The sequence below is a fragment of the Paramormyrops kingsleyae genome, chromosome 5 (genome assembly GCF_048594095.1).
Source record: "Paramormyrops kingsleyae isolate MSU_618 chromosome 5, PKINGS_0.4, whole genome shotgun sequence".
Lineage (NCBI taxonomy): Eukaryota > Metazoa > Chordata > Actinopteri > Osteoglossiformes > Mormyridae > Paramormyrops > Paramormyrops kingsleyae.
In genome coordinates this window covers 2335477-2353528 of record NC_132801.1, presented here as the reverse complement: position 1 = coordinate 2353528, position 18052 = coordinate 2335477, and the positions used below count along the sequence as shown (strand labels likewise).

Here is an 18052-nt window from a genome sequence, read left to right as displayed (position 1 = left end):
ACCCTCCCCCCGAAAACACCCCCCCCCCCACCACCTCAGGATACAGGCGGTGTTATCTTTATATAACAATGTAACATTGGCTGGGGGCATAAAAGGGACCCCCACTGTAACAAATTCCCAGACTGTGACACTCCTCTCTCAATGAATGGGGGCAGATGAGGCTGTCCAGGCCAGATCGTACCAAGCGGTGCCAAGAGTCCACCACAGCACCCCCCCAGCAGGCTGAAAGTTGGTGTGAACCTAACAGTTCCTCTTGCCGTGGGGTACAGTCCTTACTGTGGCTCTTACTTCAGAAGTGGAGCTCTACATACTCCGGACCAGGACTGTCAACCACGCCAAGAGGACCTCGACCACGCCAAGCAGACACTGACCGCACCAATCGGACGACAGCCGCTTTCTATCATCGTTAATGTGTTACCGCCACCAATTCCAGTAATGCTCCTTTAATGCAGTCAGCAGGGACTGGGTAATGTTTCACCACCTTTCCCAGCATGCCTTGGCACCAAGAAGAGTGAGTATAGCGCTGGTCACGGGTAATCGGAAACAGTAAAGGTCTGGGAGGCTGCTGTAAGGCCAGGCAGAGGGCTGCCATCCCTCCACTAATCACTCCTTTCTGCCACCTGCTGGCCATTCAGAGTAAGGTCACCCAGGACAGCCAGGCCACCAGGGGCATTGTGGATTTGTGTCCTACATCCACTTCTTTGGACATACACCATACTCTGTAAGCATCTACAAAAGGCAGAAGAGTGTGGGTGGTTAAACATCACCTAACATGTCAGTGCCCTGGGGCACAGTGGGTAACTGCTCTAGACTCAGGTACCGACCAATTCCAGTGGCACAGGATTGCCATGTCTGTATGCCTTTACTGGGCCAACAGCTGGAATAAACTCTGAGGCAACAAGCAAGTCTAAAGAGCTGGAGGGAGCAGGGATTCCCCCTATGTGTTAGTGTGTCAAGTCCCCATTGCCCACCCCCAACCCCTGAAGCTGGGGTGGGGGGGTGGGAGCTGGTAGCAGTCAATCAGTGAAAGCTCTGCCCCCCATGACAGCTGCAATACATGCACTGCAAACAGAAAATAAATCTGGAATAAAATTATCATCTCCCAGGCTGTTTTTTTATACATTCATTAGAAAAAGAACCAAAAAAAGATAACCTTTCAGAAATCACGCATTATAATCACGCAAAATATATATTTGAAGTAGATGAGATGTGATTTAAAAGGCATCATGCAACAAAAAAAGTGAAGACACTCTTGAGCATGCAGACTCTCTGCATCCCAGCCCCGCCCATCGGAGTAGCAGCTGCCCCGCCCACCACCCAGAAACCCACGAGAGCGGCCCGCCCACAGGAAGCGGCGAGGTCGGGCGGGATCCCAGGGGCTCTACCTGCGCACCGCGTGCTCGGACACACTGATGCTTCGGGACCGGAAGGCGTCCATGGCCGAGACCTCCCTCAGCTCCTTAACGGGGGAGCTGCCAGCGGGGGCCTGCTTTGCCACTTTGGCTGTCCGGAGACTGCCGTGGGGTGGGGGACGGGGTTAGGGAGGGGGCAGGGTGCAGGGGCACACCCACAGCAACACCCCCCACAGAAAAAAAAAAAAAAAAAAAACGGCAGGACCCACAGAGTCGGCAGGCGAGAAGCATGTTCCAGAAATGTGGGGTGGGGGTGGGGGGGCAGGGGGGGGGGGAAATGGGAGGGGGTTCAGGGGTGGATGGACAAGGCGGGGGAGGGGGGGGTCAAGGGAAAATTGGCAAAGGATGGAGCAGGTATGGTGTACGGTGAGCGCAGGTTGTAAGGTCAGAGTTCACGGGGTCAGGGGAGAGGGCAGGTCCAGCCCACAGCGACCACAAGCCCATCGGAGTGAGTGGTGGAAGTAAAACAAGAATAAAAACAAAAAGAAACAAACAAAAAAACAAAAACAGCAGTAAATCAACAGCAGAGCACACAATGCAACCAGAACGCGAGGAAAAAGGAACAGGCAGATAAACACGAAAAACCAGACACAACATAAAGGAGGGAGCACCAGTCAGCATGACAGCGGATGGCAGCAAGCTCAGCCAACCAATGGCAACACAGCGGCTCCCGCTGACCCGCCCACACAACCAATGGAAGGAAGGTTCCCGGACAGCGGTGGGCTGGAGGGGAGCCTTTCGGGTTGCCTGTCAGAGCCCCGCCCCCGGCACCACTCAGAAGGCCTTCGGCAGCTGAGCAGGATTCGACCAACAGGGAACTTAGACGAAGAGACTTATGTCACCAGGTAACAGGGCAGCCGGCTCCTGTCCAATCATATCCGAGGGCAGCCGGCTCCTGTCCAATCACGGGCGAGGGCCACGGACCGTTAAAGGCTCTGAGGGGAGGCCTGAACAAGGCGAGCCGAAAATCCAGAGCTCCAACCCCCCCCCCTAGGAGACAGCTGGTGTGTAGATGGAGATAAAAGCAAGCGATGGTATCTGGGAAGGAGGACATGGGGAGGTGCAGGGCTGGGAGGGGAGGGGTAAGGAGACGGGGGGGGGGGGGGGGGGAGGGGGGTGTCGTGGGGCTTCCTGAGTGATTTGGGTGACAGCCAGGATGACGGTTTCACTCGGCCAAATCGGAAAAGAGGGGGCGGAGTCATATCGACAAAGGGCCAGAAGTGTTGTGGGAGGGGGGGTGACATGCATAAGCTACCCTCCCCTGGGCCTCCAGGCTGTTCACAGCACCTCTACGGCGAAGCCGACGTAAGCGTGCGCCGTGTTTACGCGGTCGACCCCCCCCCCGCAGCATTCCCCGGACTGGGGTGGGAGGACGTAGGCTGGATGTTACCAGGGCGTCTCCACAGAAGAGGTTATAGCCTGGTTGCAGTTTAATCTCCCTCATTAAAACATTGTTAGAAAACCACAAGCCTTCCTATGCTCTGTCAGCGCGAATCCTCGAGTCGAATGAGATGGTCTGATATCATGCAAATGGCCAAAATATTTCAGACGTGGATGGAAAATGGTGTGGGGGGAGGTGGGGAGGCATTTAATTCCCCCCAAACAGAGAGATAAATAATAAGGAAGCAGTCCCTCTACACATTCCAAGGTCGGGTACCAAGATGGTCTGAGACGGCAGATTAAACACAGTGTGGGGACACAATATCCTTCTAGCGCCCTCATGTGGTGAAGCACACAAAGCGCCCCCTCCTAAAATCCCTCCCGGAACGAATGTGAAGGCACCAGGGCGGGGAGGCAGGTGACAGGGCTGCGCCGTGTGCGTCTGCGTGTGCGTCTGCATGCGCGTCTGCGTACCTCTTGGGCCTCTCATTGAGGCTGGTGCTTCGTGCACGAAAGCTGCTCTGCTCGTGCGTGTCATCAAAGGGCAGGAGAACGTTGGAGCGCAGACCCTAGGGACACGGGGATGAGGGGCATCAGTGAAGAAGCACACATGCGCATACACACACACCTGAAGCACCGCAGGGCCCTACCTTGGTGATGTACTGCACGAAATCCTTGCGAAAGGTGAGCCGACAGCGGATAAACCACATAGCGATGACATGGTGCGCCAGGGACACAATGTACTGATTGAACCTGGAGGTGGAGACAAAAAAAAAAAACAGGGAGATAGGGGTGAGGAGAGGGCTGAACAAATGGGCCTCAACAGCGCCGCCCTATTGGCCATAAATGGTAGCACTCACTTCGAAGGGTTGGTGTAGGGCAGGGAGATGGCGAATACGCTGACGTACTGCTCGGCTACAAAGTTGGCATACAGGTGGGGGAGCCGCACCAGAGCTGCAACAATGGAGGGCACCTCAGAAACAGCCATCCAATCACAGCCCTGGTATCCAAAGACCTGACCAATCACAATCCCTGTACCAATCTAGAGGCCATTCCAGAAATAAAGCTTCTAACACAGATGCTTTACACATAATCTAACCTATAATTACAGGTAGAGGATTACAGCTACAGTTCCTCAGGAGCCCAAACATACCTGCCACCTGCTGGATGAGTCTTACCTGGGGAATAAGGCTATGAAACAGACATCCGATAGAAATTAAACTTGGACTAAAAGTGAGGTCTGTCTGCAAAGGACCCCATACGCCCTGAAATCCTGGGAAACGCCCCTAAACCACTATTGGTCATAACTGGAACAAAGACACTCTTTTATTGGTCAAAAGCCAAGCGTCAGGATGAATGGGTGGGCCTTACTGGACAAGAACTCCAGCATGGGTGATGCCATGGCGACCGTTGCCGAGATGTGCGTGAGCTTGACGATGAGAGCAGGCAGCAGCTTGATCATGATGTCGGGCATCTCCACAGTGCACATGGTGAGTGCCACGACACACTGCTTGGCACAGCGGTAGATCAGGCCCGTCTCCAAGCACTGGACCAGCTCTCGCTGCGATGACAGCAAAATAAAAAATGTTATTCTGGGATTAAGGAGATTGAGGGGAGAGACTGGACTGTGGAGAATGCAGTGTTATTCCAGGATGGGGGAAAGGATAAGTATGCAGGTGACCTAAAGAGAGCATGTCAAACGACCAAGGACAAAGGAGTCTACAGCTGCTGAAGGATTTCTGGAAGATGACCTGCACAGCTCCGATATACAGAAGGCCAAGACGGTGAGCCAATCACAAGAGCCATCTTGCTTCGAGACACATAACCTGCAGAGCCATATTTCAGAGGGATTCTCGGAGACCCTAATGAGGACCATAGCATCAGTAACCGTCTCCTGCTACCTGTCTGGCTGGTTCCAGGTAGCTGTGGTACGAGGTGAGGGCTGTCAGAACCGGCACCACCGCCAGCTGTACATCTGTGCGTGAGAACCCTTCCGGGGTCTTCCGTAATCGCTCAGAGATCAGGCGGTCCGTCACCTGCAATGGGGCAGGGTACAGACAGACTTCAGCGGTACAGTGTACGGACAAATTTGCGGATGGCTGCAGGACTAACAGAAACCAAACCAAAAGGCCCAAAAAGAGACAGGACACTGGAAAAGTAAAGCGAACGAGTCTGACAGATAAAGACAGCAGTGGAAACATTTAAAAGGAGGCTTAACGAGGCAGAAAACGAAACGCACAAGAGGTTATAAAAGTCCGCTCCAAAAAGTCCCGTCAAGTACTCTGTATTATGTAACGTTTCCATGGAAACGTACAACTCGTTAAATATCAAGGAGGGGGGGGGGGCACTACTTCAGTGGAACATTAATATTTCAGTTCTGATGTAACAGGAAAATGTAATTAGTGCCGGGCTGGACCTGTGAGTGGGAGGGGCCACAGGTCGCGGTGCGAGGCGTTACCATGGTGCACAGCGTGGAACACAGCTGGTCCGTGTTACAAGGCGACGTCAGCAGAAGCACTTTGTACTGCAGAGTGCATGGTAGCATATCCAGGACCAGCTTCAGAACCTTCCAGTCTGTCTCCTAATAAATGGGGGGGGGTGGTTCAATTTAACCAGAACAAAAGGGCAAGTTGCCTTATCACCTACAGCCACAAGCATATCTGCAGGGGTGCAGTACTGACCATCCGGAGGCACTGCAGTACGACAGAGAAGGCCAGCGCGTAGGGCAGGCAGGCCGTGCGGACAGGCGAGGGCTGCGCTGCAGGAGCGGGGCTGCCAGCAGGGGGCGACACTGGGCCGGCCTGCTTCTTCTCACTCGCCCACTTCTCTGCCTCCCTGAAGGTTCAAAAAGCCACCATTTCAGAGCACTAGACCCAGAAAGGTCCAGTCTGGTTCGACCGGGGGCACGGGGGCTCACCCAAGATCACAGTGGCAGTAGGGGCTGAAGCGGAGTTGCCCATCCTTGTTGGGCAAGCCCAGGCGGTGAAGAGAGTCGGCCCGCATCAGCAGCAGGAAGTCGAACACCTGAGGGGGGTGAGGGGCCGTCAGGAGCAGAAGGGCAGGTGCAGTGAGGGACCCGCGGGGGGGGGGGGGGGGCAGTCGGAGACACCCACCTGCAGACGGATGCTGCAGGCGATAGCAGAGCTGTACTTGTTCTTGTAGTGCAGCTGCAGGTGACCAATAAGCAGCTCGTAGACGCGGCTGGCATGGCTGGCTGGGAGGCTGTACAGTTTGCTCTGTAAAGACACACACACACACACACACACACACACAGACACACAGCTTGGTCTCTGCATAGAGCTCAAAGTAATGGGCTCCCAGGTTCATTACAGATTTCCTGTACATAATACCTCCGACCACCAGGGAGCAGTAACATAAAGCATTAACTATCTTCGCGACAACTGCATCTAACCCTATTTAGCTAATGAAGGGCAGTCTACGCTTGAACATGAGTTGCAAGACGAAGAAGAAGCAAGACGAGGCAGCAAAGATGTCGAAATCCACAGTGATAAGGAGTCAGCAGTGCATTCTAGGAGGGAGGAGGGTAGGAAGATCAGCCAGCAAGTGACGGCAGATCTATATTCACTGGATTTAGTACCAGCGAATTGGTCTTTTTTTGTTGTTGTTTTTAAGCCTATTGGTAGAGATAAAATCTGTACTCAGACCAAGGATGGGAAGGTGAATACAGATTACTCTTAATCCAAAGCCTTGAGGCTGTTGCCATGGCAATGATTTCAGGGGGTTCTATGGAGATGCACCTGCAGAATCTCCAGCAAGCCCAAGACAGCCGTCTTCACGTCCTCCATGGGAGAGTCAGCCAGGGGGTCTCGGTCCAGGACATCAGCAGGTCCCACCGAGGACAGGGAGCGACTGGCCACCTGGAGGGAGCGTTTCGTTAGGGCAGGAAAGATGAAGGAGAAGAAGAAGAACATACATATACACACAGACACAGACACACACAGAGACACACACACACAGATACATAGAAACACAAACAGGCACATACATACTCTCTCTCACACACACCCACACACACACACACACACACACACACACACACACTCTCAGGGGGTTAAAACCATTCAGCCCAGTGCTCAATCAGAAGTGATTGAGTGATAACTAGCTGCCATGACGACGACCAGCGTGCCCCCAACGCCCCCCCAGACCTTCTCTATGATGTCCAGCAGGCTGCTGACGTGGTGCGTGCTGCAGCCCTCAGCCAAATCCACCAGCAGCTGCGTGGCCAGCTTGCGCACATGAAGATCACGATCCTCAGCGATGAGGCTCAGCTGCGGGATCACCACGGCCTCGATGAGCTCCTCCTGGCGGAAGACGGCAATCACATCAGGCGCGGGACCCAGAGCCTGTCGTGTCCGAGTCCTAGCCTGGGACCTGCTGGTATACCACTGACCGAAGGAACTTCTGAGCTGCAGCGCTTTAGTATAAAATCCATCTGCGTAAATGAAGCAGCTATCTATGGTTCAAAAGCCGGCCACCCAGGAGGGTCCTGAAGAAGATCAAGGGCAGGGGCCTCGATTTGAGGGCTTACAGTAAAATATCCAGTGGCCTCAATGAAGCTCTCTGATCAGCTTTGGAAGAGCATACTGTTTCTTTAGCCATGATATATCACAGAGACTTCTAGGGAAATGGCATGTGGACCATAACAACCCAACACGGTTCACTCATTAACTTCTGGTTCAGCTGTCAATGGACTCTTGATGTGCAAGTATTCATTAACTCTACACCCTAGGAGGATGGACTCGAACGAATGCCATCCCCACAGGTACTATCTGCTTATTAGTGACACAGGGATGGACACAAGTAATCCTGGAAAGACATTATCACCCGTAAGGCCACCAACCTCGTAGAGTTGGCGGTTGGTGCTGAGGACGAAGGAGAGCACATCCAGGACCTTCACCCTGATAGCGCTGCGAGTCTCATTTCTGCCACAGATAGAAGGAGGAGAGATGGAGAGATCCAGGGAGATGGTGAGATCCAGGGACCGGTCCTCGTTTCTCTTGACAGCCAACCTAGCCCTCCACCGCACCCTCACCACGTGTCTCTGCATGGCGGCATCGCTAGGCGAGAGCATTACCTAAAGAACTTCTCCATGAGTTTGTGCAGGCTCTGGATCCAGCCATCCTTAGCTGGCTGGATGGAGTGGGCCCGGTAGGAGATGAGGGTCATCACAGACGACTCCTGAGAAGCGCATGAGTTTCAATTTATAATCATTACCTGCAGGTCACTTATGTGCCTGGAACTACATCAACGTGGTCTCAGTCTAGGCCATGATGGAGGAGGAGGAAGATGAGGAAGGACGACGGCAGGCTCACCGGGCGCTTGTCAGCACACTTCTCAATGAGTGAGAAGAACCTTTCTGAGGAGCCGTGGTAGCCATTCTGCTCATACAGCTCCTCCACAGTGGTGAGAAGCTCATGGACAATGGTCTTCAGCTCATGGCTACCTATCACCTGAGAAGTAAAGGCAGAGAGAGACCAACGTGTCTGTGTTTAAACCCCCTCTGAATTCCACAGCTCAACCATCCAGGGGACCTCTGACCTCATTGTAGTTTCAGCCTGGACTGATCTCATCTCACTTACCTGGATCTGCTGCAGCAGACGCTCTATGATGCTGAGCAGGATGTCCCAGGTGACCACCTGCAGCTCCCTGCCATACTTCTTAATCAGGCGGGTGATAGAGAGCACAATCTCATAGGAGACCACCTCATTGGTTTTGGTCATGGCCTGGGGGCGGGGACACAGCCCTGTCAGTCATATTCACACCAGTGTGGAAACCACAGCAGACACATCCCATAAGCAGAGCGACGCTAAGGGACTCTCAGCTAATTGGTCCAGCTGTTGACTGAATGCTGCACTTGTCATAGATGACTGAAAGTCCCAACTGCTCCAGTCGTAGTTCCAGATCACCCTTGAGAAGCTCTATTGTGTTTTATCACCAGTATGATTAAACCCATCCTGGGCTGCGGTGCCCGACCTTAAAGAAAGAAGGCAGCACCAACGTGGGGGTATTCTTGAGCGTGGCCAGCCGGTGCGCGCCCCACAGCGCCATCCCCACGAAAAACACCGCACCACGCAACAGGGCGGCATCCTCCATGTAGGCCCTGCAAAACACAACAGAGCTCAGGGTCCCCGGGACCGTAACACACGCTCAGGGTGGACATACGCATTCAAACGGAGACAAACCTCTCTTCCATGATGTGGCACATGGTGTAGATGGCACTGTGGCCCAGGTGAGTCCCTAACACCTTCCGCATCAACTGTGAGGAAAATGCAGGGGAATCAACTGTCAAGAGTTATGGGAGTCGTGACTGTTGCATAACAGCACCAAGACCAGGACCACAATGCTAAGATTCTAAGCTGCAGACTCCCAAAAGCAGACTTGTTACAAGCATCTCTTCAAGCAACCTTGGTCAGAAAAATGGAACATGACTTGGGATGACCAAGCCTACAGGGCCTGCCAAGGGTATGGAAAGGCCTATAAGGCACTCACCTTCCAGCAGGACTCACAGAACTCCTTGACGTTGACTGTGCGGCACAGGGTGATGATGAAGCTGGGAAGGGAGTCAGATGGCAAGCAGTTGTAACATACCACTGCATCCAGAACTTGCAGCGCCACCTGGAGGAAGGGAGGCGTATAGTCAAACACCGAGATGGGAGACAGAAAATAAAATGAAGAATGAAGAATAGAATACCTCTATGTCTGTGGAAGACGTGGTCCGATTGCACAGAAGACAAATTTCCCTTTATTAAAAAAAAAAAAAGTGAGATTAATACCATAATAATGTACGATTTGTCTATTTTGCAAGTTATCTTGCAACACAAGCAAATTACCCTATAGTACATCTGGGATAAAACTAGCACATGTGTATGCATGCATGTGGAAAAATAAGAGTGACGTTCTTACAGGACCATGTGCGATACGTTCCGGTCCAGGTAGCAGCTGTTGAACTTGACCAGGTTGACCAGCACATGGAGGAAGTCAGAAGTCAGACCCACGTTTATCCACAGCTCCACGAATAAGGCTGCACGTGACACAAGGAGGAGACTTGGTCGGGGATTTAAGATAGGGCTGTCCAGCGCCAGTCGACTGAGGGACCACTGGGAGTTGTGGTTTCCAACCTCAGCTCTTAACCGATTTATTGAACTCATTACTGGAGTAGCAAGTCACATGACCTGAAGGACACCCAACCATGAGGACCACGGCCAGGTATTGCTGGTTTAACTGGAGGCTTTTAAGCACAACTTCAGCTGGTCAGGTGCTACAACAGCTAGGTGCCACTGAGCTTCACCTATGTCCTCCTCCAGGTGGGTGATGTCCTTCCCGTTCTCTGTGAGCGCCCTGAATACCTCCAGCCGGTCTGTCAGGTCCTCGCTGGACGGCTGGTAGTCCCTAATGATCTTAAAGAAGTAGGCACGCAGAGGACCAAGCCTCTCCCCCTGACGACGAAGACACAAAGTCACCGTGTTACCAGATTTCGTCAACAGCAGTTACAAGCACGTCACATCAACACCATCAGATGTGCCGTAGGCAGTGTGTATACAGTGAGGGTCGGGGGTGTTGTGTTGCTTTGAATGAAAATTCCAAGAGATCTTTCCGGATCAGCCAGAGGCAAATTGACTTAAACTACATCAGATCTTGTTGCTGGTTGCAACAAGTACTACTAGTAATTCACAACTAACACTGGACATCAAGACCAGAACCACATGCAACAGCTTCTCCTCTTCAGCCCCCCACCCCTGCTGACACAGGCCTGGCCTCCGTCCCTCCCCCACTGACTCCACATGCATTTTTGCACATCCGTTTTATCTTTCTTTTCTACTGGCATCATATATTGTTATATTTCAGTACTCATATCTCTGTTCCCTTTAAGTTTATATTTGATAGTAAATGCACAGCTTTACACTGTTTGCACTATTTTATTACATAGTCTTATTTCTCCTTATACCATCTTTCTTATGTTCTATGTTGTCTGTGAATGTGTGCACCAGTACTGCCAGAGCAAATTCTTAATACATGCAGGTGTACCTGACCAATTAAGTGAATTCAGTGGAAGACCAATAAAAATAAGAAGTGTGCTGCCACTTGTTTCCACCAGAGGGCGCTCACCTGTCCCTGGATGATGGCTCGTAGCAGCTGCAACACAGCATGCCGGGCCTCAGCAGGCTGTTCCGGGTGCAGCATGTCCCCCACTGCGCTCCACAGAGCCTCGACCGCATTCTGGGGGGGCAAGTCCAGTGGGCTTTATCATCATACCACCCATGTACAGGTATAAGGTGGCACCGGATGTTTGCCCAGGATCATGGAGACCACAAGTGACAATGATAATGAGGAAATGCAGCAGTACAAATAAACTCTGAAAGAAGTATGATGCTTGTTATATCCAGCCTGGTTCTGGAGTAATGCTGCTTGTTATATCCGGCCTGGTTCTGGAGTAATGATGCTTGCAGTGGTTCAGATCTGCCAGAACATGCAGTACCCCCCACAAGCTGTCTGAGCCAGGACATGTGAGAAGAGCAGAGCAGGAGTGAAAGGTTCTTGACCGGAGCAGGAGCGACACATTGGTGCTGGGATGCCATCCTCCACCTGCCAGTGGATGTACTGTGTGTGGCTGAGCTAAAGCACACAGACCTGGCAGTGAGACATTAGGCCTCCGGGAGCCTGACAGCCCTGTGATCCAGGACCTGCCGATGTCCCCCAGCAGCACAGCCCTCCACTTTGACCGACACATCAGCTTTCTGTCCCCAGTTCGCACCCGACCATCCTGGAAATGCACTTTGGAGGCCCATCTGCCTTCCCTTTTCCCAGCGAAAGCTCTGACTTACCTCTTCAAACTTCTTGGTCTTGGCCAGCTCGCAGACGTGGCTGATAACCCGGATCCTGTTATGCAGCCCACACTCAGGACTCAGCTCCTTCAGAGGAAAGCCAACAGGCTGTGAGTTTCTTACAGCTTCTCAGCCCTCTCTGATACACTACAAGCCTACATGCTCATGCGGTCCGTCATTTGACAAGTACCTTAAGTATTTCCAGCGTTATGATGAACTCGGAGGACTTGTTCTCTGCCTGCTTGTTGGGCAGCCGCGATGACCCAATCCCAAAAATCCCCTTCACCTTATCCTTTAGGGACTCCTTGCCCTGTTGCTTGTTCATACTGGTGGTCGGGGGGCAGCTCATAGGAGGCCTGGGAAGAGACTGGAAATGCGACGTAACAGGTTTACAGATCTGCACGACCTGAAGGGTTTATTACCCCAAAGACGTCAAGGGCTGCAATTTTTAGTTTTTCGGGGCTTGGAGGTTCATTACAGTTTACAGTACATGTCTGCGAAGGTCGCTCAAACATCATATAACAAAAGTTAATCTTTTATTACTGTAAGATAAAGACAGACGAGGATTCTCCGAAAGTATCAAATCAATAGCTGGAATTTTTATCAACCTAACCCATGATTGACACGCTGACTAGTCAGAAAAAGTCAGTTGCTTTCATCCCCTGATACGGATTTCACTGAAAAACAAAACATTTTTCTTAATTCTGTACGTACTTCATTTCAGTACTATATCCGAGACTGCTGCATCTCCAAAGAAAGCCCACTTTGATCACTACGTATAACGGCATATGAAACTGCGGTAGTGAAAAAAGTCATTCTTTAACAATGCAGATTTTAAAAAAGTAGTGGACGCAGGAGACGTCTGCTAAAGTTAAAAGCTTTAAGGGCCTTTTTACCCCCAGAGAAATAAACCTTGCTGAGCTGCACTGGATCAGCGACACAAACAAGCAAAAACAAATTACACAGCAGCACAGTCCTCACCTTTTATTGTGTCTGCGGATGTAGTCATTAATACATTATCTCCATTGGATCGAAGCTGTTCTAATAAACGGTCTCGGTTTGTATGATTTATATACATTTATATTTTCCCTTAGCTGCTCGAAAGTCACGGTAAACAGTGACGTCACATCCGCCGCGTGACTCCGCACGCCTGCTGGGATATGCAGTCTTTGCGTGCGAAAACCGATAGGCCGCTATACACGGAGTTGTCCGCGTGCAAAGCGTTTGCAACTGGGGCTGTCTAACGAACGTGTGAGTGTCGAGGGGAGAAGTTTACGGGTGCAGCCGCCAGTACCAGTTTGCTCAGGTGTACGCGTCTTGCTGAAGTCCGTGCATGGCACGCTTTGAAAATGGCCTCCCCTTACTTTTTTCGCAAGAGCATGACCGAAATGAGCAGAATGAAAAAGACTAAAATTCGGGACTCCACCTCATCAACATTAAAAACTAGATCGGCGAAAGTTCACAAGTGCTCCGGACCTGCTGTGCAGGTGAAACAGGAACGTGAGGACCAGTGCATCTCAGTACCTGAGCCGAACCGGCCGGGATCCGAAACTGCCAGCAATCCGGACCAGCGCAAACCAGCAGGTTAAAAACGCACTACGTCCTGTGAAAAGACACGCCACGACTGATCGGTGGCATGATTCATAAGGATTGCAAGCGCTTTGTGTTTTAATTTAAATTAGTTCAGGAAAATCACGTACGCATTAAGCACACTGACATCTTTGTTCTCAAATAGCATAAAGAAAAAAACATTTCTTATTACTTTGTTCTAACCAATAAATGAATGTGCTATTACAAATCACAATCTTTGATTGTAGATTACAAGTAAATTCTAGTTTTCCAATATGGTACTGTACAGATACCAAGCTCATGAACTTATTTGGTTTTAAAAAACGATCTTTATTGCGGACTGTAATATGGAATATGTCTGCGTACTTACGATGTATTTTAGCTATTTTACACTGTAGATTCTGTCCCAGGGGGGTTGGAGATACACAAGGTCAGATCTTTTGCTTCTAGTACAGGATTACGTGGAAACGAAATTATTTGGAGACACAAGGGAAGTGTAGGCGGAAATGCTTCCAGTGATTTTGTAGAGATCATCCTGAGCAGTTCTCAGAGTGCAGCACCCTTGCAACAAATGAGGCCGCCATTCTTGAACACTGGTCTTAGGAAAAGCAACGGATGATGCACAACCACGCAACAAACTGCAAAATGTTTACATTGTGGACGAAACTGAGACTAAGCAAGAAATCCTGCTTCGTGATACAGGCCCCTGGAATACTGGTTGAAAGAATGCACTTATGTCATTGTGGAAAAATGGGGCTGTTTTGGAGAGTCTGACATTTGAGAAATTTTTGAAATGTTGGTCATTTCTATTGGTCATTGCATTTTTTGATATGTGTTACTTCATTGCCTGTAAACCTTTCACTCTAACATGAATGACAGTTAAAAGATAAACAAATGCATTGAAAGCAGGTGTGTCCAGATGTTTGGCTGGTTATCTTCCTGGGGGTAACTGTGGAATCTCAAATTTTGTGTGGGGACCTCGCAGACGGAGAGCCGCCCCGGGAGAGACGCAGGCGGCCCGTGAAGGTGGAGTATGAGGAGCCCAAGAGGGAGCCCAAGAAGGAGCCCAAGAGGGAGCCGTGGGAGCCGGCAGACTGGAGGAGGCAACTGGAGAACATAAGGCAAATGCGGAGCGCCCGCAATGCCCCCGTGGACAGCATGGGGGCAGCACGCTGTGTGGACCCCCAGGCCCCTCCTGAGGTAGGCAGACTGCTCTCGGGGGGCAGGGAAGGGTTGTCCTGGCTTTAGTGGGCTTGTAGGGACGTGACAGGTAAATTAGGACCACAAGTAAGTCGAAGGAGGTCATGTACTTCATTTGGCAGGTTTCCAACCACAATTCTAAGTGAATTTACTGCCTAAGTTTGTTGCTGACATGTAGAGTCTTGAAATCAGAATTTATGGCCTTAATAGACAATGTAGCCACTGTCCAGTTTGTCACTGTGCTGCCCCTCCCCCCCCATCTCAGTATTAGCTCTGCCCACTAGCCTGTCCCTGTGCTTCACCTACTGTACATAATGCTCTGCCCCCTCCCCCCATCTCAGTATTAGCTATGCCCACTAGCCTGTCCCTGTGCTTCACCTACATAATGCTCTGCCCCCTCCCCCCAATCTCAGTATTAGCTCTGCCCACTAGTCTATCCCTGTGCTTCACCTACATAATGCTCTGCCCCTCTCCCCATCTCAGTATTAGCCCTGCCCACTAGCCTGTCCCTGTGCTTCACCTACATAATGCCCTGCCCCCTCCCCCCATCTCAGTATTAGCCCTGCCCACTAGCCTATCCCTGTGCTTCACCTACATAATGCTCTGCCCCTCCCCCCATCTCAGTATTAGCAATGCCCACTAGCCTATCCCTGTGCTTCACCTACATAATGCTCTGCCCCTCCCCCCATCTCAGTATTAGCCCTGCCCACTAGCCTATCCCTGTGCTTCACCTACATAATGCTCTGCCCCCTCCCCCCATCTCAGTATTAGCCCTGCCCACTAGCCTGTCCCTGTGCTTCACCTACATAATGCTCTGCCCCCTCCCCCCATCTCAGTATTAGCCCTGCCCACTAGCCTGTCCCTGTGCTTCACCTACATAATGCTCTGCCCCCTCCCCCCATCTCAGTATTAGCCCTGCCCACTAGCCTGTCCCTGTGCTTCACCTACATAATGTTCTGCCCCTCCCCCATCTCAGTATTAGCCCTGCCCACTAGCCTGTCACTGTGCTTCACCTACATAATGCTCTGCCCCTCCCCCCATCTCAGTATTAGCCCTGCCCACTAGCCTCTCCCTGTGCTTCACCTACATAATTCCCTGCCCCCTCCCCCCATCTCAGTATTAGCCCTGCCCACTAGCCTATCCCTGTGCTTCACCTACATAATGCTCTGCCCCCTCCCCCCATCTCAGTATTAGCCCTGCCCACTAGCCTCTCCCTGTGCTTCACCTACATAATTCCCTGCCCCCTCCCCCCATCTCAGTATTAGCCCTGCCCACTAGCCTCTCCCTGTGCTTCACCTACATAATGCACTGCCCTCTCCCCCCATCTCAGTATTAGCTCTGCCCACTAGCCTGTCCCTGTGCTTCACCTACATAATGCTCTGCCCCCGGACCACCCCCTCAGGTCATGAGATACCAGGTGCTCGTCTCCCTCATGTTGTCCAGCCAGACCAAGGACCAGGTGACAGCCGCAGCCATGGAGAGGCTGCGAAGACACGGCCTGACCGTGGACAGCGTCCTGGAGACAGATGACGAGACGCTGGGGCGGCTCATCTATCCCGTGGGCTTCTGGAGGGTAAACAGGCTGCATTTCTGCAGCTTCACCTGCAGGGGGAGCCAAATGCACTGTCGTATTTGCTGCAGTTTGGTCTGAAAAACTATTGTTTGTATAGGTTCGATGAAATACTTGCTTGCGTACCTCCCTGTAGAATTAGCATATAACGATAAAGAAAAATAAGCAGCTAATGGCGGAATGCATTGCCCCCTCCCCTAATGACAGAATACATTGCCCCCTCCCCTAATGACAGAATGCATTGCCCCTTGCCAATAGGGGTATCCCAGAGCATTCTAAAAACAGTCCCAACATTGCCCTGGGTTTTGTCATTAGCTTATCAGCACCTGACAAAGCTTCAGCTCTTCTTAGATGACTGGTAAATGACCAGCACCTCAGATTACAGCCACCAAACACCAAGCATGTTATTTTTGCAGCAAAACCTGGGATTTATTTGGAATCAGATGATAAGCCAGACTGTGGCCTTTGCTCTATGTGTATCTGGTGTTTTTTCCTGCCCTGATGCCCCGAGCTGCCCCTTATGCCCCGAGCTGCCCCTTATGCCCCTGCAGGGGGCGCCGGTGTTTAGCACATGGGAGCTGGTGTTTGAATGCTGACGCCTCACTGTGTGGCCCCAGACTAAGGTGAAGTATTTGAAGCAGACGGCAGCCATCCTGCGGGGAGAGTACGGCGGCGACATCCCCGGCAGCTTTGAGGGGCTACTGCGCCTCCCCGGAGTCGGGCCCAAGATGGCGCACCTGGCAATGGACATCGCCTGGAGGCAGGTCTCTGGAATCGGTATGCCACCCCAGCGGTGCATTCTGGGATTTTTTTTCTGTGTACTCTGAGAGTTAAGCCCATTCATTCCTTAAATGTTTTAAAGCATTAAACACACTTTTTTCAAAGGTTGTGTTTTTGATGTTATGTTGAGTGATCTTATACTGTGCGTGCGTGTGTGTGTGTGTGTGTGTGTGTGTGTGTGTGTGTGCTGTGCAGGGGTGGACACGCATGTACATCGTATTTCCAATCGCCTCGGCTGGACGAGGACTGGGACCAAATCCCCTGAGGACACCAGGAAGGCGCTGGAGGACTGGCTCCCAAGGTGAGGCTGCGGGGGCGGGGCCACGGACTGGCTCCCAAGGTGAGGCTGCGGGGGCGGGGCCATGGACTGGCTCCCAAGGTGAGGCTGCGGGGGCGGGGCCACGGACTGGCTCCCCAGGTGAGGCTACGGGGGCGGGGCCACAGGGACTGCCTGTGTCCCTGAACAGTAACTATTCCAGATCTATTATTATTATTATCATTACTATGTTATTTTCACTGTGCCTGTTGCTGGATGGCATTCTGCCACGTGGCCTCTTCGCCCTCCTGTCCACCTCTCAGCAGGCTGACCCGGCCCTCTGTGCGCCCCCTACAGGCAGTTGTGGAGCGAGGTTAACTGGCTGCTAGTGGGCTTCGGACAGCAGCTCTGCCTGCCGACAAACCCGCTCTGCTCCCTCTGCCTGAACCAGCATAGCTGTCCCTCTGCACACTGCACCTCCCCAGGCAGGAAGCCCCTGCCCCACATCCTCAAGCCTCCTGACCAGAGCAAGGTGAACGTGGAGTCGCCCCCACCCACTGACGGCATGAAGCCTGAAGGGCCTGCCTCCCCCATGGGCTCCCCCACGAGCTCCCCTGGGCTGCGACGGGGCAGTAGAGGCTCACAAGCCTCTGCGACGGGGCAGTAGAGGCTCACCAGCCGCTGCAACGGGGCAGTAGAGGCACACCAGCCGCTGGTAAAGCAGAGCCTGATCTCCCCTGAGCTCAGGTCGCCATATCCCTACTTTCCAAATGAGGGACAAGGTCGCTTAAGTGGTCTGGGATCTGGGATCAGACTGACATACGTTCCCCATGAACTGCGGCCGGCGGACGACCCCCGGTGACCTCCTGTGACACACTGCTTACCGATGCCCTCCAGGTGTCACGATTGGGTCAGCTACGCTAAAACTGGAGATGATCTCACAGCCCTGAGTGTTGGGCCTCTAGCTCAGTACAGCCTGACCTAACCCTCAGCCACATTTCTACTGTTTTTCAGCTGAAATAAATTATTTTTTTACTCAGCA

General features: G+C 52.0%; 2 protein-coding genes across 6 annotated transcripts in view; one reads left to right on the top strand and one right to left on the bottom strand.

The window, feature by feature from the left end:
• tsc2 (TSC complex subunit 2) overlaps nt 1-13252 on the bottom strand; it is a 24268-nt gene extending 11016 nt beyond the window's left edge. For 2 of the 4 annotated variants that reach the window (XM_023841004.2, XM_023841006.2), the window contains exons 1-26: nt 12617-12775; nt 11826-12002; nt 11636-11722; nt 10920-11030; nt 10102-10249; nt 9717-9834; nt 9505-9553; nt 9303-9428; nt 8996-9069; nt 8787-8913; nt 8393-8536; nt 8126-8263; nt 7888-7991; nt 7654-7735; nt 6959-7114; nt 6551-6670; nt 5906-6028; nt 5710-5816; nt 5474-5627; nt 5251-5373; nt 4694-4828; nt 4164-4353; nt 3653-3746; nt 3443-3545; nt 3267-3361; nt 1386-1514 (exon numbers count right to left, since the gene is read on the bottom strand). In XM_023841004.2, the coding sequence (XP_023696772.2) occupies nt 1386-1514; nt 3267-3361; nt 3443-3545; nt 3653-3746; nt 4164-4353; nt 4694-4828; nt 5251-5373; nt 5474-5627; nt 5710-5816; nt 5906-6028; nt 6551-6670; nt 6959-7114; nt 7654-7735; nt 7888-7991; nt 8126-8263; nt 8393-8536; nt 8787-8913; nt 8996-9069; nt 9303-9428; nt 9505-9553; nt 9717-9834; nt 10102-10249; nt 10920-11030; nt 11636-11722; nt 11826-11984 (2996 nt within the window). In that variant the 5' untranslated portion in view covers nt 11985-12002; nt 12617-12775. Of the gene's footprint in view, nt 1-1385; nt 1515-3266; nt 3362-3442; nt 3546-3652; nt 3747-4163; nt 4354-4693; nt 4829-5250; nt 5374-5473; nt 5628-5709; nt 5817-5905; nt 6029-6550; nt 6671-6958; nt 7115-7653; nt 7736-7887; nt 7992-8125; nt 8264-8392; nt 8537-8786; nt 8914-8995; nt 9070-9302; nt 9429-9504; nt 9554-9716; nt 9835-10101; nt 10250-10919; nt 11031-11635; nt 11723-11825; nt 12003-12616; nt 12776-13159 lie in introns of those variants that run through there. The other 2 variants (XM_023841008.2, XM_023841007.2) reach the window with 2 other exon arrangements.
• On the top strand, nt 12792-18052 carry nthl1 (nth-like DNA glycosylase 1). Of its 2 annotated transcripts, XM_023841010.2 has the most exons (7): nt 12792-13219; nt 14190-14404; nt 15807-15977; nt 16592-16751; nt 16950-17055; nt 17368-17648; nt 17680-18052. In XM_023841010.2, exons 1-7 carry the CDS (start codon nt 12985-12987, stop codon nt 17706-17708), a joined length of 1197 nt encoding a protein of 398 aa, XP_023696778.2. In that variant the 5' UTR covers nt 12792-12984; the 3' UTR covers nt 17709-18052. The 2 variants fall into 2 exon arrangements, with proteins under 2 accessions (XP_023696778.2, XP_023696777.2); XM_023841009.2 differs by having other exon boundaries at nt 17368-18052.

Bases quoted from the DNA above. Each gene is read 5' to 3' on its own strand.
- nthl1 (XM_023841010.2), top strand. From the start codon at position 12,985: ATGGCCTCCCCTTACTTTTTTCGCAAGAGCATGACCGAAATGAGCAGA. The intron at 13,220-14,189 runs GTTAAAAACGCA...GGGACCTCGCAG, and splicing joins GGACCAGCGCAAACCAGCAG to ACGGAGAGCCGCCCCGGGAG. The intron at 17,056-17,367 runs GTGAGGCTGCGG...CGCCCCCTACAG, and splicing joins CTGGAGGACTGGCTCCCAAG to GCAGTTGTGGAGCGAGGTTA.